General features: G+C 36.9%; 1 protein-coding gene across 5 annotated transcripts in view; it reads right to left on the bottom strand.

Annotated features, from left to right (window-relative positions):
* Positions 1-23,534, bottom strand: part of MSH3 (mutS homolog 3) — a 108,872-nt gene that overhangs the window by 61,040 nt on the left and 24,298 nt on the right. For all 5 annotated transcript variants that reach the window (XM_085321981.1, XM_085321979.1, XM_085321980.1 and 2 more), the window contains 4 exons: positions 8,761-8,873; positions 7,541-7,655; positions 3,990-4,074; positions 3,290-3,399 (listed from right to left, as the gene is read on the bottom strand). In XM_085321981.1, coding sequence (XP_085178107.1) covers positions 3,290-3,399; positions 3,990-4,074; positions 7,541-7,655; positions 8,761-8,873 — 423 coding nt within the window. The remainder of the gene's footprint in view (positions 1-3,289; positions 3,400-3,989; positions 4,075-7,540; positions 7,656-8,760; positions 8,874-23,534) is intronic.

Below are 23,534 nucleotides of genomic sequence, written 5' to 3'. Positions count from 1 at the left end.
TAACAAGCAGACTAAGGTGTTACCTTGATCTCAAGGAAACAAAATTTCTACTAATTGCRCAAGAATCAAAAGCCGGACAAGGCGCACAGACCCAAATTAACGCCCTGTGAGGAGAAGGACGCAACAGCAGTTCAGTCGTTACCTGTCCTGTTTGGACCTCTGCCTGGCCAAGCCGCAGAGCTGCAGCCTGGAGCCAGCCACGGCAGCTGACTTAGGGAACAGGAGGGGGAAGATGCAGGAATTGAGGATGGAAGGGAGTAACCATGGGCATAACGGAAAGACAGGAGAAGACACATTTTACAGAGGTAAGGCTTCAGCTAGTCCATGTGTAGAGAAGCAACTTCTTTATATTTTCCTATACTGCAGCTATAAAGCAACACGTCCGCTGTATACCACACCAGAACAAGTGAAAAGAGGCTAACCAGATGGTAGGCCTGCAACAGGCTTCTCTCTCTCCTCTTCTGTAGCTATCCAAAAAGCCCTGTCTTGTGTCAACTTCCACAATTCAGGGATTCATGTAAATTTTGCTTTAGAAAAAAGYAACTTCTAAGTGTTGCACACACACACACACGTGCTTCCTGTGACCAGTGCCTTAGGCTATCAAATATGACAATATACATCTTTTCTCCTCCTGATGAAAGCCCATGACCTTACAAGGAAACAGCATGTTTTATTCGATGAAAAGTGTTCCAACCAACTCAGCTTACTATCTCTTTTTCTTTCCATTCCCCTTACAGAGGTTAGGCAAAAGGGGAACTCAGTGGAATTCACATTTCAAAAGCAAGACAGATGAGGYAAGATAACTTTTCTGTAGTTCACAAAACAACAACAAATTTCCTGATTCCTCATAAAAACCTCTATGATGAATACATTCTTACCTCTGTCATCTTTGTGTAACAAGGTGAGTAAATGAGAACATTGCACTTCCCTTAGTTAAGCCAATTCTTTTTCGAGTTGCACAGGCTTAACGTTTAAAATTCCTTCTTGGAACCTCAAAATACGTAACATCACTGATGACCTAATGGTTTCTTCAAGTTTGCCCAGATAAGATATCTGTACATATTTTACCTCTTACTCAAAGCTGGTATATTTTTCCTTCCCTGGAAATCTAGTCATCATCCCAAGTGATTTTCAACCACCAAGTATAAAGCAGTAATTACACCCTCTCACTTTTCGATATACCAAGGGAAACGCACCCACCCACCGACTGGAAAAGATGCATTACAGAAACGTTACTTGCGCTGCAAGTGTCAGCGCAGGAGGCACAGGYGAGTTACCACTGCAGAACGCTCCCTACGCGCATCTGCACGCACTACTGGAAACAACGCTGCCAAATCGCTGCTGTACATGAAATCACAGTCTGTAGTCAAAAACGGAGATATACACAGAAACAAAGTACATTTTTTTTTTTTTTAGCTCCAACTAAAGAGTATTATTATGTCTTTAACCATAGATTTTCCTTCCATACTGAGAAATAAGGCTCAGAAAGGAAAGTATCAATTCCCTAAAGGTAACAAAGAGCAGAGGGGAAAGGGGAGGAACCCAACCTGCAAACATCTAAAGTTGGTTTTGCATGGAGACCAAGAACTTTAATTAAATTTTCTAGTTAATAAAAAAAGCCTTAAGTCCTCAAAAAGCAGCCTTCTATCCTCTGTGACCAGATAAGGACTCCATCCGTTTTATTGTTGAACTCTGTTTCACCTGGTGCAACACATAACGTGACCATTTGGCAAAATGGTTAGAGGTCGTTTTTTCTTTTCCAGGCCCCATCCTCTGGGATGTTTCTGTACCTGACCAGAGCCTGTGCTCTGGCTCCCCCCACCGACAACTCCATAAAAACTGTTCCCAAAAGGCTGTAGGGTGCCTCAACCGCTGAAAAAGAACCAAAGTTTCAAAATTAATGGTAAAGYGGCCCAAAAATCCCATCCAGCCACCTTCCCAAATAATACTTCCCAAAACATCTAGTACAATTTGGGAACAGTACGTCAGAAACATTTGTTTAAAGTAGGTTAAAAAAAAAAGTGTTCAAGTTATCTTGTGTAATACCAGCTATTATCAGAAGAAGGAAAAAAGAAGGGGACAGGGATTGAACTCTCCAGATTAAACCCCTGCCAGAAACTGCACCTTGATAMTTTCTAAGCAGCACAGTCCCTCTTAAGGAAAAGGTGACTCCAATAATCTACAACAATAAAATAGGAGGAACAAAAGAGTTAGTTTTGTACTTTTCTTTATGCTAATGACAAAGATCCATATAAAAAAACTAATTAAAAAAATGAATAGCTATGGTTCAGAACCATAATGCTGTAACATATTAAAGTTAGTCAAGACAAAAAAAAATGTTTCTGTAGAAATATTCACTGATTACCAACAACAGCAAGAAGCTAGACATTAGGATAGTTCACTGTTCATTTAAAACTTGCCTTTTAGAAAGTCAAAAAACAAATGCAAAACAGAAGGGAACAAGCTATTCTGGTTAACCAAAYCAACAGGAATTTCTTTATGAAACAGCTGAAGCAAACAACCCAACCACTGAGTAAGTTCTTCATCAACAGTTCTCAGGGAATGCACATTTGAAGGAACAGATCCAAATTTTAAAATATAGGCAAACATCCACAGAAATACTGTAATACTGTTATTTATTACATATTCAAGTTCAAGACTCCAATAGAGACTGCAAAGAGAAATTAGAAAAGACAGACTGTTTCAAGTCAGAGACAAATCAAGATGAACATGAGTTATTACAGAATAAATCATTTCTAAAGCATTACATAACAAGCACAGCTCCAAATACAAAAGTGAGCAATTAGCACATTTCAAAATTAACAAAAGAAAATAAATTTCATATGCAGCAGACTCCATACACGAATAACAAACATCCACAGCTACATAAGAACAAATATAATAGATTAGGGATGTAAATCCTTCTGCAGAARGACTTACATCAAACACTGACTGGCAAGGTTAGGAATAAAGCATTGGCCACCAGGAAGTCATTCTCTGCTACTGCCAGGAGGAGGATGCTGCATCAGACTGGTCTCCAAACAGATTCTGCACAGCAATTTCTAACCTGCTCCAACACTACATTTGCTGAACAACCTAGATGCACTGTGGCAAATAGAGAGGTCTAAATCTTTCAGACCTTTACATGCAACAACCACATCTTCTACCATTTTATTTCCTCTGTAAACTCTGCTGTGGTTCTCAGACTTTAGAGAAAAATAAATCCATTGGCCATATTCAACTTCATAATCTTAAAATATCGATTTAATATAAGGTAGAGATACTTCACCTGGACTTCATAAGAGGCTGGGTTACCCATTTCTTCAGTCTCCGACGTCCAAAGGAAGTTTTAGTATGATCCAACACCCAGAGTAGGCTTCCTTTTGTTTTCATATCAGTCTAAAATAATAAAAATAGCCTTGCTATCTTTAATTAAACAATTACGTATATAGGATCTTCACAATACCACTTAAACATTCTGTTCAGGCTTTAAGATACTGCAACTATGACATGTTCCTCTACTAATCTTTTTTTTTCCACAAATAATGTCTTATGTAAGTATGCTTAGCAGTTGTAAGATACTTGAGTACATTTTCACTCTAGGCAGAAAACATTTTCAGACAATAACTGGAATAAATTCCACAAGTTTAATTAAAAGCTACGCATAAAACAGCAGCACAGAACAAAAACAAACCCTGCTGCAGTCAGATCACTTGACTGCAGTTGCTCAGGAACTTTCACATTTTAGGAAAGCTCTTTGCTAGCCAAAGTGCAGTAAGGCTTTTGATTCATGTTAAAAGGCAATAGAGATTAACTGTCATTTATGTATCTGAAAAAGCAGTCCTCCTCCAGTTTGATCCCATCTAAAATAATTTAAATTTTCTGAGTTAAGAGTTTCAAGCTAACTTAATTAACTTCCTTGGGAACAATATGTCAAACAGCTCTGGAAATATCAGTATGTATTAATACATCATTACATTTGTCCTTACCTGATTCTGCAAAATTTCAAGATTTTTCATCGTTGTTGCATTAATTGTCATGTATTCAGTTTCACTTGACAACCGTTTGAAATTACTGGGTGGGGGGAGAATTTCAGATGTTAGATTTTAAATATGGGAAGAGACATAACAGTGAAACACTAAGTCTTTCACTTATTGAGTCTCTCACATTAGAGAATTTATCAACCATATGAACCAAAAAGAAATCAAGTAAGAAATTAGAAGCTATTCAAATAAATAAAACAATTGAACACTAATAGCATCTTTCATTTTACTGTATGGGGAAAATGAGATTTGAAGAATCGTTTGCCCAATTTTCTACAATGACTCTGACAAAGCTCAGTATAAAATCCAGCTCTCCTGACATCTTCTAATCCTGACCCATTAAATGGTTAAGGAAGCATCCCTTCTTCAGTCTATAAAGCAATTTAAGTAGCACACACTTTTGTTGGTGCTCCGTTATGGTCGCTGTACTTACAGTATTAGAATTAGGATTAAGAATTTAYACTTTGAGAGTCAAGCAGATTTTAATACAACTCAAAACAGCAAATCAAAATACATATATATTTTACAATTAATAATAATTTAAACAATTTGTTAGTATAATTATTGAGGAAAATAAAAATGGTATATTTAAACTATTTTCTCTAATCTTTACTATGACATAACCATGACCAAAATGACTTGACTTTTTGACATTAGCTAACAGAACAGGAAAAGACCAGCCCAAATAAAATTGTGATTTCTACATACAACTAGAGCAAAACACAGAACAGAACCAAGCTYAAAAAACCCCAATGGTATTAGATGTGAAAATTATCTCAGTCTCAGACATACACACGTGATAGTTGGGACAGGAAAGGCAAGTACAAGATACTCACTAAATGATTCTGACAAATCAAGTCATGATTGTCTAGGTTAATCATACTGCTGACTGCTCTTTGCACGAAATCTAGGACACATTTCTTTAGTTGTCTTAGCCTGAAAAGAATGATTTGCTGGATAGGCTTTAAAACTGTTTTCTTGACTTTTCAAAAAAAGAAAAAAAAATAATGCACTGGACAGTAAGGTCTCTGTGGCAGAGTTCTCAAATTTTTGATAGGCATACAGCTGCGCTATTACTATATTAAAAAAAAGTACTAAAACTTACAGAAACATGACATGTTCAGAGACTARTATTACATGCTCATGTTACATGTTCCTCTTTGACCTGCTAGCAATTTTGTTCCTGAATAATCAGTCAAATTTTCTGCAGAAATTAAAGACAAAAGTAGGTTCAATCGAGTGCCCTCAAGAAGTTCTGGAGTAGTCTGAAAGAACGACTGATTCAGAATGGTACCCCACAGACAGCGTTATTCTGCTCCAGTGTGCCATCCCAACAATGAGCAAAGCTGTTCGGCAAAAAAAAAAAGAGGCAAAAGAAGTAGCACTTTCCAAAGTACACAATATTATGAGCAACAAAACAATATTCCCTTATTATCTTCAGTCACAGGTGCTGGTACTGGCAAAGATTAAATAGGAACAATCTCGGCTTGGTTTTGAATCCCTATAACCAACACTGAATCCTACCCACTCTCACAAAGCACCTCTTTAACCTCTGGGACTTACCTAACCCGGAGTTTCCTCAGCTGTTGCATTTTGATTTGCCACTACTCAATTCTGTCACCTCTTAAACTCAGCCAGGACAGAACTATGCTTTTTTTTTTTTTTTTTTTTTTTTTTTTTTTTTTTTTTTTTTTTTTTTTTTTTTTTTTTTTTTAAATCTTCCTGAAAGATGCTTTTGGATGTTTTTATCAACTCTCAATTTCTATCAAATCTCAATTATCCATGAGCAAGTTTCAGGATCGTGAATCTACTGGCTCCTGTCTTTGCACTCTTCACCTGGCTGAGATCCAGTGCTTCAGGGCACTGAACCCAGAACATACTCCGTTCACAGCAAGTTTGCTCTCTGATGGCATTTAAAAACAGCTACCTCTGGTCCACGGCAAGCTCTGTTTACTAGTCTTTCAAAAGCAAATATGCTAACGTTGTTTTCACAACATAAATTATTTAKGCTTTATATTATCCAGGTGTTTGCTTTCTCCAAGTTACTCCACCTTGCTATTAACCCTAGTAATTGAGAGCTAAGAGTACATGAATAGCAGCCAAGATCAACTGCAGAACATGCCCAGCCAACAATTCCAGATGTCACAGCACAGAACTTGTTTTGCTTCCCACATCTTCATCTTCCTTCAGCTTGGGTCAGAACTTGATAAAAACATGCAGAACATTTTGTAGGGAATTTATGGACTGAAATAGCAGAGAAGAAGCCTCCAAATAAGTATTAAAAGCCAGTTTTGGTTTTGCAGCAAGGGTATCAACAAAAATCCTTGCAAGAAATTCTGATGTGCTGTATTACTCTTCTGATGTAGAAGCCCATCAAAATGAGGTTTGATCCTAAAAGAATCTCATTTAACATATGAATTATCTACAACTGAGAGTAAATATTTGTAGGTTACCTTGTAGTCAGGCTTACTTTGTTAAAGCCTATCTGCCCCCAAGAGAGAGGAATACTGAGACAGCCAAGAGAGTATTTTGCACAGGACTCATTACAAATAAAACTGGCATTTAACAAATCCTAATGTCATTCTTAAGTCTACGCAAAGTAGAATAACCATCCTTTATAATTGTGCAGAATGGTTTAAAAAAATGTTTGAGTGGTTATATCTTTCCATTTTCTTTGAACACATCTGCATAATCCCATTAGGATTTTTTAATATCAAACAGCACATGTCTAATAACCCTGACAGTTCAGATTACTTCAGGGAAGACAAGTTTTTTCCATGGCTATGTGTTTCTCAAGTAACCTTACAAAAGTAGCGAAGGCCTTTCCACAATCTTCTTTTATTGATCCCTAAGTATCACTGAACCAACCAGGTTCAGAATTTTTCTAAGGGCTAGGATGTTACACTGATCTGTTTTCTTTTTAATTGGTAACTTGATTCATTGACTCAAACAGACCTGCTCTGTACTGTCTCAACATTACAACACATTAGCATKTATACATGCTTCCAGAGCTACAGAAAATAATTAACACATCTCTGTGGCAAAATAAAACAACATCTGCAAAGTTACTGCACAGAAGTCTTTAGAAAGCAACTGCCCCAAATTTTGGTCACAAAATAAAACAGAAGCTGASGTTAAGATATGATGACAGGAATTTATTAATAAACTTTACAAAAAATATATCCCTTCTTAGAATCTATCAGTTTTTGCACTTTGTTTTTAATAGCCCTTAGCAGTAGGGCAAGCTCATGTACACTACTGATAGTAATGACAAGAAGAACAAACACTCTAAAGATTTTCATTACACATCACTTAAAGAAAAGAGCATTTGATTCTTTTGGTTCTCATTATGTAAAGTACCATTTTCACAAAGACTACGTGTATCAMTTTAGCAGGTGGACCCATTTCATTGAAAGGAAGTTGGCTGCTGGAATTTACAAGACATCACTGGTATGTCGTTGGTATTTTGTATTTAAGATTTATATAAGGGAACTTACCTTGGATTGTAAAGCATCTTTTCCAGATTAAATTCTTTGAGGTATGCAATTACTGCTGCCAGAGAGCAAATAACAGGCTTATCCAAGCTTAGTATTACAGATAGTTTTTGAGGACCTAAAAGAAAAATATTTTTTCCTTTTTAAAATCACAGTTTACTACTCGTACACTTTAGAAACAATCTATTTTTCAATTCAATCAAATAGAAATCTGATCTATATTATGCATACAGTGTTCTGCTGTCTATAAATCAACAAAAAGTTTTTTGTTTTGAGCTTCCAAAGTAACATTTATGAATCCAAAGAATGTAGAACATAATAATACAAACACATTCTGAAATAGAAAATACTGTACTCCACAGGCCTTTCCTCAAAAGAGTAACTGATTTTAGGCATAAGTAATTTCTACACATACAAATTAAGAACTTTATAACACAGCTTTATACATTTGATAGTATTTCTCTTCACTACTCTAATACTGTCCCTGTTTCAGCTGCAACAATAGGAAAATTCACTCCATGATAACTCCACATAAAATGCTTATTGCAAAAAGTAAAAATTAGCCCCTCCAAACGAAATAAACTGGGACAAACACAGAAACACTTTTCAAAACTGTTGTTCTATTCCTTGAGTGTCAACTCATATAGGAACTTGAAACAGTTCAGATGCTACATAATTTCCCTCACTTGCTATACAATGTGTGAATTTAAATTTGTMTAAATACACCCCTCCAAGGTGTAGCAAAATAAGGGATGCTAGCCTTGTATTCATTTCTTTGTAGATATTATTTTCAAGGATCAACTCCTCCAAACTCAAAGTTCATTCCAATGTGCAGAAAATTAAGCAAAGGTGGCAGGAGGCCTCCRTGGATGAACAAGGAGCTCCTGACTAAAGTCAAGCACAAAAAAAGAAGTGTACRAAAGGTGGAAGCAAGGACAGCTGACCCAGGAAGAATTCAAAAACACTACCCAAGCATGCAGGGAAAGAGTTAGGAAAGCCARAGCTCATCTGGACTTGAACCTGGCAAGTAACATAAAGGGCAACAGCGGCTTCTACAGCAGGTTTTAGCAGCAGTGAAAGAAAGACYGAGCATGAGACACAAACTATTCTTTATTCAAAATCAAACAATATAACTAACTGTAAAGAAACATGTACAAAATAAACAGATTATCTATGTAAAAGCTAACCGGATGCATCTTTCAAAGTCATTCTGAATGACATACCTGTAATCTCAGGCACTTCTCTTGCATAAAAATCAGTAATCAGCTGAAAAGCATGGCTGTATTCAAAATGGAGGTTTTCCATTCTTTCTATTCTAATTCTGTCATCTCGTAACCTGAAAAAAAAAAAAAAAAAAAAATCGACTGACCTTTAATACTTATGTTCCCTTCTGGAAGAACACTTCAATAGTACCAAAAGTGGACTTCCTTTCCTCTTTATGTTGTTGAGAAGAGAATGTGCAAAGAATGAAGAGATTAGCTACAGTGTTAAGTTGAAAATATTTTTAAGTCTTTGCCTTTTTTTCCTCCCCTTTTCTTCCTTTAAAAAAGCTTTTTTTTTTCCACTGCAGGGAAAAAAAAAAAAAGAAAAAAAAAAAAGAAAGAAAAACAGAAAACCAAACAGCAATAGCAAACAAGCCTGAAAAGGCTAGAAAACCTAGAAAAGGTTGTCTAGTATACCTGCAAGGTAGATGTAAATATATTTACACATTAACATCAATCCTGTTAAATATTTGCATTATCTGTTCTTAATTGCCTATGATGGTGATTAAGCTAGGTAATCTATTACCATATGTAAGTATCCTTTATCTTTAAAGGGTTTTTCTCCTGCTGTACAACTTGTTCCAACTGTAACCTATTGCATTTTTTCCTATCTACAGCTGAAATAAAGTATTTGTCTCCTTTCTCTTTATTTCTTAAGTATTCTAAGTGTCTTCCATTCTCTGTAAGGACTCAGTCTAAAGGACTCAGTTTCTTTTAACCTTTCTGTGAAGATCATATTCTAGGCCTCTCTGCATTCCCACTATTGTCCTCTCACTCCACTTCATTTATGAGTATCTGTGAAGTTTCCAGGCTTGGAAACAGAACCTGAGTTAGCATAGCACTCAGTGGTAAGTAGAGCTAACACAGTTTTTTTCAAAAAACATGACATTGATGACTTCTGTCTAGCTTGAAGCCTTTTAAATGCACATTTCTGTAAAACTGCTTCTTTGTATACTGCTTGCTATTTTGTATTTGCAAAGTTGATTGTTGCTGCATACATTCAGCATCTTGCACTCATTCCTACAGAAACTCATTGTGTTTTTGTTATACCACTTGTCCAGTTTGTCAAGGATGTTTTGAATGACAATCCTGTCCCCCCAACACTTGGGGTTCCCACTAGCTTAGCAACATCAGCAAACGTAGTAAACACGCTCTGTTCCACCAGTAGGCTAAACGAGCTCTATTCAGTGCATCCTCCCAGTCCAACAGCAAGTAACTGAGAACTGCACTGGAACAGGAGTCCAAACAGTTTTGCAATCTGTTAGAATTTCACCCAACCTATTTCATGTGGTTCTGGCTACCACAGCCTGCTTATGCAAGATGGTAGCAAAAATATTTACTCATTGCAAGATGCATATGACCAATAGCTTTCCTTACACGTTGAGGAATTGTCTAGAGCTTTTCTTAATGCTCTTGTTGCTGTTAATACACTAATACAATGTTTTCTGAATACCCAGCACAGCAGAAAATAACAATGCAGTTATTTCCCTAGTCATTTAGGTAGTGAAAAGCCATTCACTATCTGAGTTTGGGAGGCAGCTAGTACATCCAAGATGCCAAAATCTGAGACAGAGAAGAAGGTAGTGGGGGGTTCACAAGATACAACCTTTCCRCATTGGCTGCTTTTCAAAAATGCTTGAAACTGAAATTAAAACTGGATGTCACAACATCAATTCTGTTTGCACAGAAGTTAATACAGCATACAACACTCAWGTTGGTTTAAAAAAAAGGTAAATAAATAAGGCAACCTTTGAGCATAAATACATATCTTTGGAATGAGTCCTGAAGAAGAGGCCAGCAGAAAACTACCAGTAAAAGATTTATACAAAACTAACTTAGCTTCAGAGTATGAAAGTGGCAATCTCATACTACCCTGGGACATAAATTAACAGAATACTCCTATAACACTGGAATTGTGCCAATGGGCACAACTGAATCAATATCCTTCTAACAAGGGTTTTTAACTTCACAAAAACAACAAAAAAAGCCAAGCAGATAGGTTTTCTGCATTACACTGCACATATTCCCCATTGAAAGGATCAGTGCATCTCTGAGGGCCAATCCTCTCAAAAGCAAGTTATTTTCCTATAGTACATGTCAGACCACCTCAGTCCCACAGGATTGTTCTCAACACAAGTTAGATAATCGCCTGCTTATTTTGAGTGTCTTAGCTTTAACTGACTGATTTAATTAAATGTTCAGTCTTCAGACCCACTGGGATTTGCCTCAGCCCCAGCCCTACTCAGAACACAGAAACATTTTTAAGGTAAATGGATTTCTGTGAAAGACTATTAGTTGGTGTTTCTCAACCTCTGACAGCAATCAGCTACTTTCTTCCCTGCTTCTTTCACTTGCTTTCACAGCCTTCACTAATGATCTGCTCCAACACGACCATCCATTTCACTGCGGGGGCTAAATTAGCACGCGTAGTCACCGCAGCACATTGCAAGAACACTGCTTCAGCCTTCAGCTTTCCAATGCTGTCTGGAGCCTGGCAGACTACAAGCCTTTCAGCCTGGCCTGCAAGGCAGCGGTTGCTTAGTTTTGACAGTGGGTAAGTAGTGCCTTAGAGATGTTTTTTTAAAGCAACACTTTATTTTCAGTTTCTACTAATACAAGATGCAGTGTTTTCATAACATCGCCTTCAAAACAGCAAGCCTTGGCAAGGGCTGCAGAGTTAATCTCTTGGAACTGATGCCAAAATGAGAATTTTCAGGGGTAGTTCATCGGATGATCCATGTCCTACCTGCCTTCTTTTAGAACAACAGTTAATGGTTGCCTTTTTCTCTAATGAGCTTGTGGTTTTCTTTCATAATCCTTTCAATCAAATTTATCTAGCTCTCTAGCATAAATTCTGGCAAAGAATAGCAATAATTAGTCTATCTTAAGTGACTCCTTACAGTAGTACTTTTSTTCATAAATTGAGGAGAGACACTTCAAGAAAAAACGTAGTATTTAAATGAGATAATTCATCATTTTGTAAAGAYCCTCATCATATCGTATTTTTTTTTATTTCAGATCTGGTCATTCTCAAACAAATATTTGATACCTTGTCTATCCAAAAGTATGCATCAAGCATTCTGGTAAAGATGAGAAACTGGAAGGTTATATGTACCTACAGACCCTACGGAAAATTTTGATTTTTTTAATCAAAATGTATGAAAGCAAAATTTGTTGCAGAACATTTTCCATGCCTGCCCTTTATTTAGCCACATGACCATYAAAAGGCCATTCTTCAGATTATAGACAAAATGGTTATGTTGATGCTGTCTCTCTCCATCTACCAACGCCTATTAAATCAGAAATCAATTTACAATCAACTTTTGTAAACATCATTCTTGTCAGAGCATCTACAGTGAAGTGTAGATCCAATATTTTATTGATAATCTCTCAAATGCTTTTGAGAAGAAGCATTCCTTGTAATCCCATGAAACTGATGGGGCTAGTCAAAGGTGTCCAAAACCAATGCATATTGGATGGAATCCTAACGTATACACATACATTTATACACATATATATACATTTACCATATTCAGATAAGAGTGTGTGTGCACATGTGCGCACATGTGTGTCATATGTTCCAATCTAAATTGTTCTATGAGTTTGTTACTACAGATCAGACAGATAATCAGGTATTAATTTATCCATCATCATACTGGGAAAATGCAAAATCATCAAGATCATTGCTTTTTGCTCCTCCATTTATCCGACAAATCAAAGCAACCACCGAAAGATTCATTGCTCATCAGGTGTCGCAGGGAAAATATTTAAAATCATAGAATCAGTAAGGTTGGAAGGGACCTCTGGAGATCATCCAGTCYGACCTGCCTGCTCAGCAGGGTCACCTCGAGCATATATCACTACATTTTGGGAGGAAAAAATACTGTTAAAAAAAAATAATGTTACAAGCTGGAAGAATTATGATACACAGTATAAACAAACCTCAGTTAAAGAAATTCAGCCATTAAAAAAAATAATAAAAATATTCATTTTAAGGAAGATACTACTTATAAAGATAAGAGCTCACCATAGTGTGCTGAATGAAACAGGAATCACTTCATTGCTGCTCTATAACTCACAAGTATACATGCATAAGTGCTAATATTGTTGAAGACTTCCTCAATAACATAGACCCATCAAAACYGACATTTCAGTAAAGTTTAGGAGGTTCTCCTAAGAAAAGCTGATTGCTCCAGTATTTTACATTTCAACTAATACTCTTCCCTGCCCTACTCATTCTGTTTTAGGACTACTCAAACGCACGGAAGCAGGTTCCACTACTTGGTCATACATCCRTACATCATAGCATAAGTTCATAAATGATACAGACTCTAATAAAGGAGATCTCTGTTCCTAAAATTTAAGAAATATTTTTTTATTACTGATAGCAGACACAGACTTACAAAACACCAACAACTGTTTTCTATATTTTCCCGTATTTAAACTGCTGTTTTCTCTGCATCTGTCACAGACCACTCTGCTAGAATCACCAGTGTGCCACTGTCAGGGGAAAAATACCTATGCTGCTCATTAAGCAAGGTAACCTGGATGTGTTAATCCTTTCAGATAACAAAGTACATTAGTGCAGCCTTTTCTTTTTAAGATGCTGTGTGGCTAAGCAGAAACATAACAGCCTTTTCCTTTGGTTTTCATCATTGTGATTCTTTTATTACATAATTTGCCCCTAGCTGCTCAGGGATCCGAGCTTTGAACTGATTTGTGAGGACTGGAGAACAATCATCCTTCCTTTTCTTGGTTCTTCTTGACATGGAGTTCCACTAGCTTCTCTGGCAAAGCCTCAATGACACTTCCAGGCAGCTGTTCTTTTGGCATAGAGCAAATACATTTTTGGAAGCATGCTTTTTTTCCTCCAGTCGCAGTAAAGCACTGTCTTACATTTGCTCTCAACAATCTTCAGAGATACCAGAGACAATATTATTGCATCAAATTGCAGCAAAGTCACCTTCTCTAAGCATCCATCAATCTCAAAATAATATAAACCAATGCTGTCTGCACTAACCAAATAGTCATTACCACATGTATGCTACCCATATACCACATCCAATACTACCTCACCAAACCACCCTTCTCCAAACCCTAACTATGCCAGGAGCTGCTGAAAAGCCTGAGAGCAATTCTGATGCACTTTAATATATACAAAGATACATAAGGAAAAACTTGGAAAAAACTCTGTGCTTGCCTTCTRCTAACCAAGAACTATCTACATTCTTCAATGGGTTGTCTTGATTCCTTTCACCTTAGCAGAAATATAGAAGAGCAGGACCCCAGACATACTCACAAATCAAAAGCCTGGATCCAAAGGATAGAAAAAAAAAACATTATTTGAGCTTTCAGAACTCAGAGCTGTTAAGGAAGAAGAGCAAAGAGTCTACCAGAGAAGCAAAGGCCAGAGGGGCACGTAGGCACAGTATGACACTATATGCCTCCTGCGAGAGCAGAATTAGGTACCACAGAACAAAGCAGATAAYGGCACTCCAGCAGCTACCACTTCCACAAATACACACAAAACTTCTTTTCCGGGATCTTTCCATCTGTCTATCTAAAGAATGGGATGAGATGTACTATATTCTTTTCATGGAAATCCAGCAGAAAAGATGAAGAACTTCTGGAGATTACTTCTAAGTATCTACAAGAAAACAATATGAACAGCAGCAAGTATGAGTTTATCAAGAGAAAGAAAATCCCATTAAATCAGTTTAAGTTCCTTCTATAGTAGAGGAACAGAGAGAGGAGAAGCAGATGATTTCCTACACRCCTGATTTCAGTAAGGTTATTTTATACCATTTCACATGGTGTTCTCATAACCAACCTACAGAAACATGATTTAAAGTACTATAGAGTTGGTACAAAAATTGCTGGAGAACAATACTCAGAATGGTATTAGTGATTTGCCGACAAAATGAAAGACTGCATAAAATGAAGTTCCATAAAGCTCAATCTTGCATCTGGTAGCATTCAGTATTTTCAACTGAAAGAATGAATAATTCGAGTCAAACTGCAAATGGTATGAAGCTGAAGAGATTACAAAGAATGTTGTAAGACCAGATGAGAACTCAAAACAATCTTGGTACACTGAAAAAAATATCTGAAAATATATAAATTCTCTCCAACAGGTATGAGTGTGAATAAACAACACACAAGTAGGATGGGGAACAAATAAGCCACAGCTCTAATTTCTAATGTAGCAGGAATYCATTTCAATTAAACATACAAAGCAAATACAATTTACTTCTAAAAAAAATGACAATATAGAGCATTTTGTCATCCTATGCACAGTACTATTTAAGTGATCTTCAGTGTCTCATGCAGTGGTATAATTGCTGTACAGAGTCAGTAGAGTTTTTTCTCTATACTTCCAACAATATTTCCCCCTGTTTTGCATGCACTACGCAGTATATGACATTGGGAGGATATAAGAAACTGAAGAAAAAGAATCCCCCAAACAAAACAAAAAGAAGCCTTCCCTCTTCCACCCAAGTATTTCTCATGCTACATTAACAGTAACTAAACACTTCCCCAGTGACACCCTACCATGGAAAATACCTCTTTCTGAAGCAATGTGTGCGCAAGGACAGAATCAAGACAAATTCAATCAACTGCTCATGACAACCTGGGATGACCACTGTATGTCTTGTCTCTCTCTTCTGTACACCATYCAGTCCCCCCATAGTAGTGCATGTTTTGTGGCCTGCTTTGTGCCATCTGCCTTAGATTTTCTGACATTAATTATATAAATATAAGGATGTAATTTTCCAACCAAATTAGCACACATTTCTTCTTTAGAAAGATGATTTCATTTTGTTGAACTGTCGTCTGACAGAAAGTTACCAAATTCCAGATAATGCATGCTATTCTACAAACCTTGAAATACTCCGAGTTCAAGCATATGGCAGCATGCTAAAGAGTTTATCAGCTAATAGTTACCAGAAATTTCTCCATAAAGATCCCAGTATTTCTGGGCCCTAAAATAATCCATGGCATCTTACCATCCCCTTGGTCCTTACATAGGAGGATGTAGGAAGCTGCTTCACCCTGCCAGAGCAGCTCAAGAACCTCAGAGCCCTGCATCAAGAACCTTCAAGGAACTGAATGCTTAGATGCTGGCAAGTTAGCTTGAAATCAACCTTAAGTCAAGGTAGGGGGAACCAGAGAAAAGGCAAATCCAATTATTTCTAAACTCCAAATGGACAATATAGTTAAAGACAAATAATGTAAAGGTGACAGAAACGAAAGAAATTCCATATTTATGCTACATGTCCTAAAAACAGATGTGGAAGATTCTTTTCCCCGTCTTTTTTTTCCGTACCTAGCTGACARGCTGTGAAATGTGTCTCACCCCCTTTGCTAAGGAACGGCTCATTCCCCTTCTCTCTGTTGTGCACCTTCTTGCCAAGTACTGCACAAAACATTAATTATCTGTTCTCTTCCCACCAGATAGGGTCACTTTCTATTTTCTACCTTCTCATGGGGAATCTTAAACTTCATAAAAAAAAAACTTACAGCCAGACAAGCACACTTCATTCCATCATGAATGGAATGAACTATTATTTTATTACAATATCATATAAATCACTTAGCACTGGCTCTTACTGATTACTGTGTCTGTTCTCAGTCACATTACAGCTGCAGTTCCACAGATACCCATGCCAATGTAGATACTATCATGGTACCACCTTTGAWATCAATGCACCTGTATGGATCCCTGGTTGCACATTCCTATTCCTTCCTCTCTGATGGCTGTGGAGCTTTTTTGACTGCACCAAGCAGTTTCAGCACACTACACTGGAAAAAAATGCATAGCAAAAGAAAAGAACAGCTTTCTTTTGGCTTAGCATAGCAAAATGGCTCAACAAAAGTGAGGAGAAGAGATGGTGAGGGTAACAGGACCACATTTATCAGCTCTGATTACTCTTTCTAACAGRCACTGTGGCTAATATTACTGTACATTAAAAGGAAATACTGCAGCAAGGAACACAAAACAACTATTGCTTTTTACCAAAACCACTACTAGGAGCTGAATGTCTAAGTTTTCTGGTATATAACATATACTAGAAACATGCAGAAAAMTCTTGTCCCTGGAAACTACAACAAAATCAGTGTTTAGGGAAAATAAATCTAATGTAGAGAAGCAACATCAGGGTCAAAATGAAAAGTCCCATCTACACAACAGTTTGGAAAAGAAACCAGAAATGTAGTCCAGGAATTTATATAATCATTTTAATCTGCTTTTCATATATTTCCCCTAGAGCCAGCTATAATCCATCCCAACAGATTTACTTTTACAAAGATGATGCTCTATTGAAATACATTGTTGAATCTGATCATATAAAGAAATACTTGAGATAATTCATAATCAAACAGTGTTTGATTATGTTTCTATTGTGTGTTTGACATTTTGTAACTATTTTATATTATTTTATAATATAGTGATAACTGGCCATCAGAACTTTCAAGAAAACCACTTTTTTTTTTTTTTTTTTTTTTTTTTTTTTTTAAAGTGTGGGGGGGGGGAGTTGTAAGAGAAAGTCTACCTTGCCAGTCACAGGCTGGACGACAGAAACTGAGCTCCACAGTACATATTCTGTAATGTAAATATTACACCTTTCCTTAAATGAYTTAAAAGATATATACACATTCAAGTGCTTCATAAAACTTAGTAATAAATAAACTAACAAAAAGAGAGCCACTAGAACCAAAAGACACCAAAGAATTCTGTAGGGGCAGACGGAAGGAAACAGATGACAGATTGACCTTGATATACTTTTCAAAAATGAACACACTGTTTTTTGGTCTAGAAGTTTACATGTTATCAGATCATACTTGTTTTGATTGACAGAAACATGAAACTTTGTCCATGTTAACACGAGAACCTTTTGAGCACAAAGCRCTTTTGTTTCAGTTCTTCTAAAGCAAGTGTCTTCTAACCTTTTTGGAATGGTCTCCCACCCACTAGATCTTGCAGTGAAATTATAATCATTGCTCTTCTCTCAAATCACTGCCTACTGTCACTAAAACTCACTATTACAACCACATTCTAGGCTCAAGCTGACAGAAAAATAGTCTAGTGTGTCTCTTATGCAAACATGTATCTTCACTAGCACCAAAAGTAATGGACCAAATTCAATTTGAACAAAATGTAGTACAGCATTTAATGTTTCCCATCACATTTTAATAATCCCCCTTTCAGAGCTGTGCATGAGCAAAAAATCTCCTAGGCATTTACTACTTAATATATTTGAAACTTCATTGGCTATCAAAACATTCAAAATTATCTGGAACCTMTACACACATATGCAAAACATTCAGTACTTTCTCCAGGAAAGGAAACTGTTTCCTAGGTGAGGCTGCTAAAATAAGTAAAAATTAAAAGCAGATGGCTAAAATACAACGTATTTCTGGAAAGAATCTCAGATTCTAGTTAGTGATTTCTTCACGGGATTGAAGAAAAAACCCATGTTAAAGCTGCATATTGAATATTTGAACTAACTTCCCACACTTCTACCACAACCCTCCCCACCAAGGACTGTCAAAAACATAAATACTGTTTTTTAATCAGCATGAAAATTGCTGTGTAAATGTAATGGGAGCACTGAACATCCACAACTGACCACACTGAGAAAGTATGTCACTTCTGCAAGCAGCAAGGCCATACATGCATTTTTCATCCAGGAGCGTAAAAAAAATCCTTTTAGGCTGATGGCTCCCAGGAAGGGATCTAGCTCTAACCAGGCGCTTACACATCTTTGTGTTGTCAGTAAAGACATGGCATCCTTGGTTTTCAACTTTGTTCGAGGAAAGCTCAGAACCCTTTRTAATAAATAAATATTTACCTATATATTAACAATAACACAAAAGAGCAGTCATCTGACRACTATCTAGCTGTATTGTTAGGCTGGACTGCTAGAGAGAAAATGTGGAGCTCCTCAGGGAGGGTCTGATACAGGGAGAAGGCCAGGGAGCAGATGGTTGTACTTTCCACACAGATGACATGTGGGAATGGAAGAGCTGAAAGGCCTCCAGGAAGAATRTATCTATGCCTTGTCTACATTACAGAAAATAATATTCTGACCCCTATCTGGAAACTGATCAGCAGTCAAAATTAGCCTCATCGTAACAAATTCTGCACTTGGATCCATCAATTTGTGTTCACAGCTGGAGAACCTCTGATACTCTGTGGARACTGGAAATTTTACTCTTCCAATTGACAACTGCATATCACAGTTTAAGAGCAAAAACTGCCTAAAATTTCTCCTATGCATGCCTCTACCAAATTCTGTCAGAAGAAACTCAACTGGTTCTCAAATTGGCAGATAACACCTAGTAAATATGCATCCAAAGAAAATCTCACACTTAATGAAGGTTGACTCCTCTTGATAGTTATATTATGTATGACCCTGCAGAATTACAGACAAACCTATAAAAATTAAACAGAGAAAAATGAGAGTCAAAATAAAACCCAAAACATCTCACTTTAAATTTGAAAGGAAGGTGTATGCATTATTGTTTTCAAATTATTCTGAAAGATCATTATACCTGGCACTCAGGCAGAAAATTTGCAATCATTCCTGAATTCCTTGTCTAAGACACCACATTATTCTAACAAGTTACAAGAAAAAGAAAAGAAGAAAACAAAAAAACCAAAATATCGGTCTTCAGCAGCACATTGTTTACATACAGCACATGACTCCATATTCAGAGTCACATTAAACATCCATGATCCAACTGGAAGAACAGTACATTGTTACTATATACCTAGACTACATTGTGCTAATTGTAATTCAGCTAGCAGAGGTAAAATAATATGAAGCACAAAGCTTCATAGCTACTGGTGTTTGTGCTAGCTAACAGAGCTGGTGCTCATGTGCCTATTTACATTACAACCACTCCTCAACCGCTTTTGTCTCTTAGACCTGCTTTCTCCATACAAATAGGACACTAAGGGACATTGGTGTGAATTCTGTGCAAAGAGAAAGCAAGGATACACATCAGGATATAGTAATTTTAGTATAATGGAGGCAAATCACCTTTGTGGCAGTGGAGGCATTAGCACAAGTATGGTGAGAAGGTCAAGAGAAGCGATTATTCTACTCTACTTGGTATTCATGAGACCATACCTGGAGTACCGAGTCCACTTTCAGCCTCCAGTACAAGAGATCAAACTGCAGAAATCCAGACAAGGACCTCTAAGAGGACTAGGGGCTAAGGCATATGGCAAATGAGGAAGAGCTAAAGGAATTAGGCTTATTTGGCATAGCGAAAGCTACAGAGATATCTAATAGAAGTCTTCTACTACCTAAAGAGCATTTAGAAAAGACAGGAGCAAACTTGTCAGAGATGCACAAAGAAAGGACAAAACAAAAGTCACAGGTTGTAATAAAGGCAAAGTTTTGCAATATGTACAAAATTCTGCTTGGACACTAGGAAAAATTTCCCCCCTACAAGTGCAGTTGGGCACAGAAACAGATGGTATAGAGAGACTGGAGAATTCTCAGCCTCACAGATTTTCCATACTGGGCAAAACTACATGCAACCTAATCTAACATGGAAGATAGCCCTGCTTTGAGCAGGARGTTCAACAAAATGACCTCYGGAAATCCCATYCAATCTAAATATCTTTGTAATTCTATGAAAATTCAGTCCCTCTACCTTCGCTGTTGTGAAAGTAATCCAATACAGTATAAACCAGCTGAAGCTTAACTGCACAATTAAGCAAATAAGAACATACAGATTGGCTGCATAGCCTTTCCTGCACTGTTCCACCAAGCAGTTTCTACTGCGCTGCAGAAAACATTTAGTATTTAATTTACTGTTTACAAGGATCTATTAACGAAATCAGAAATGGATCTGAAGCTAGAATGATTATTGTTCTAGAGCTGCTTTGTGAAAACATCATGGTCTCACACAATCGACTTCTATTTCTTCCCCAATGAAAGCCCCTTCTCACACATCTCAAACTCAAGATCTGTGCTCTGSATGCTCTTTGGAAACACAGAGAGGAATTTTCCATGCAGGAAATTTCATTAATAAGCATCTTGGTTTAGAGAACTTCCTCATCTCCTAGATACTAGATAGCTGAAGATATGCTTTTTCTATAGGAAACTTCACATGGCATAGAAAATACAGCACTTATTGAAACTGATTATCTAACCATGTTTTCCTGCTGAAAATTTGCATTTGTTCCTGTGGCACAAAATCCCTTATCTTATATTTTGACTTGTAGAATGCCTTACTTACTGTTCACATTTCATTTTCCTTTCTGTTTAAAGTATCATGTCACTGACAGCATCACTTGAACTGACTCCAGCTGAAAGGATATGATAGATTATGTAACAATGTAGTCTACTAGTGGGKTTTTTTTTYCCCCTCCTTTTCTTTCCTCCATTTGGAGGATCAGTGTTTGGGACACCTGACATGTTTGAGTCCTCTCTATACTAAAGCAATAAAAATACTAAACTGGAACAGCATGATCTGGCTAGTAACCTTATTAAGTGCACTTGTAACCATAAGCAAAATATTAAACATTTCCATCCCCCAAACCAAGCCCACTCTATTTTGAAGAAGCAGCAATAACCAAACTCTATTTTATTCTGTTATAAGGTTTGCCTTTCTAGATTGCGTGTAACTTGCAAGCCTTAATCTTCTTTTTTAAGGAAGATCCAGCCTYGTGTTTCTACAGTACTTTTTCATAATGATCATAGTCTAGTGTTGCTGGAAAACCTTACTTTCTTCCAAAAATGACTCCATCTGAGCTTTCCAGCTATGACTAAAATTAAGAGACCCCAAAGGCAGAAAGGTATGCAGCGAGTCTGCAATCACTCCCTTCAAATTTAAGCACACAATAAGTAGTTCTGCTCTATCCCTACTCCTTTTTCTTTTCTGTTGCTGGAGTTTTTTTTCCTTCATTGCTGTCAATTCATGACAGCAGAGAAGGCTTCTTCCTTCCCCTGGTTTCTGCTCAGTTCTACCTTTTTCCAGTGTGACCCACACCTGTCCTGCATTCTTGTGCAAACCTTCTTGGCTCCATCTTCCACAGCCATACAGTGAAAACAAGATGACATTCAAGAAAGGGGTAGGAGTGGGAGGAGATGAACATGATGAATACAAGTAAGGAGTGACCAAGAAGCAAGTCTCTGAGAAAGCAATTTGAATGCAAGTAAAAATAAGAGAAGAAAACTATCATTACAGGCCATAACTTGAGAATGAAGAATGCTCATCAAGAACTAAAGTGGTTTTGAGATTTAAATCATTTGCTCTATAGACAATTGGGATTTTCCAACAATTCCACCACAAACTGAAACCTGGCCCTTGCATATTAACAAAATTGTGAGGCGTGCAAGAACTAAGTCTTCAGATCCTAAGAGTTTTGTGTTAATCTCCAAGACTAAACAAAACCGTCTGCTTCCTGGAGAAAGACTGTCTCTCAGCTCGGTCACGTTCTGCCTAGGCATGGTCCAATGGGAAGTGCAGTACCAATGCAAAAAGAGCCTAGTTACACCATCACTATTGACAGGGCAGGTCCAAAAGTGCAACAGAGATTCTCCAAGATCCTCACAAGGACATCTACAGAACCTCGTGATCTTTTTTTCCTTTCTTTTCTATTTTTACCTGAGGAAAATAAATTTCCAAGCTTGTTAATGAACATTTTAAGCCTAATGGATAAAACATATTCTATCCATGGGGTTTTTTTTAGGTGTTTAAGTATGCCATTTTGATAAATATATGTCATCTTTAACAGGTCTATTTACTGTTCTTAACTGAGAGTCTACCTCAGAACAAGGCACTGCTATGACAGCATTCCTTGCATCCACTCTTCAATATACTAACTTTTAAGCAAAGAAACCGTATATGTCTGAAAGGACACATTCAGCTTTAGTCATACAACACTCACCTCCAAGAACAAAGCATTCTGGCTTGCTAACTGCATGTCACATTTTCGAAATGGACTTCAGTGCCCACTGATAACTTAGGCATTTGGATACTTTGGATAACATATACCTCTCACCCAACCTGCCTTGAACTAAGAAACTACCATTTAAATCTCACTGCTTGAGGAGCATTTGGCACAGCCTCCTTCATATCTGCCTTAGAAAAAGAGCTTTACATGCTTATAATGTTTTTAAGAGGCTGCTGGAGAGAAAAGAGGAAACAGCTGGCTAGTCATTTAGTCTTTTAATTAATGTTTCCTTTGATAAGCTGATACAGATTTTAAAAATCCATTAAATGTATTGAAATGGACTTGTTAGTTTTTCAACAAATTATTTCTGTCTTTCCCTTAAGATATATAAAGATGCTTACATACACTGACATTTCTAATATATTAAATACAAAGGACTTTAATAATTATGTCCTCTATAAACATCTTTTCACTGTCATATTCCTGTAAAAGTGGCTCGTTTTAGCCATAATTGGTTACTTAACTTGACTTCATATTGTATGAAAAGTTAGTACAAGTGGAAAAAGGGAAGTTGTTATTTTAGTTATTAGGTTTTTTTTTTAAACAGCATTTTTTTTTGCTGTACACTGTGTACCTTTCAAGCTACTGCTTTGCTAGGATATGTAATCAATGAGCCAATCACAAAAAGCTACTTTAAAAAAAATATTGTACAAATGGAGAATATCTTTCAAGGAAACAGATTAACGTAGAGTAAGCTTAACAGTTGGCCTCAAACAAAAACAAAAAAAATGAAGAGCAGATCAGGATTTGAAATTGAAAC

The sequence above is a fragment of the Rhea americana genome, unplaced genomic scaffold, assembly GCF_003343005.1.
Source record: "Rhea americana isolate MKP2758 unplaced genomic scaffold, rheAme1 scaffold_74, whole genome shotgun sequence".
Classification (NCBI taxonomy): domain Eukaryota; kingdom Metazoa; phylum Chordata; class Aves; order Rheiformes; family Rheidae; genus Rhea; species Rhea americana.
Note: the sequence above shows the minus strand (reverse complement) of the source record. Positions and strands in the feature narration are given on the sequence as shown.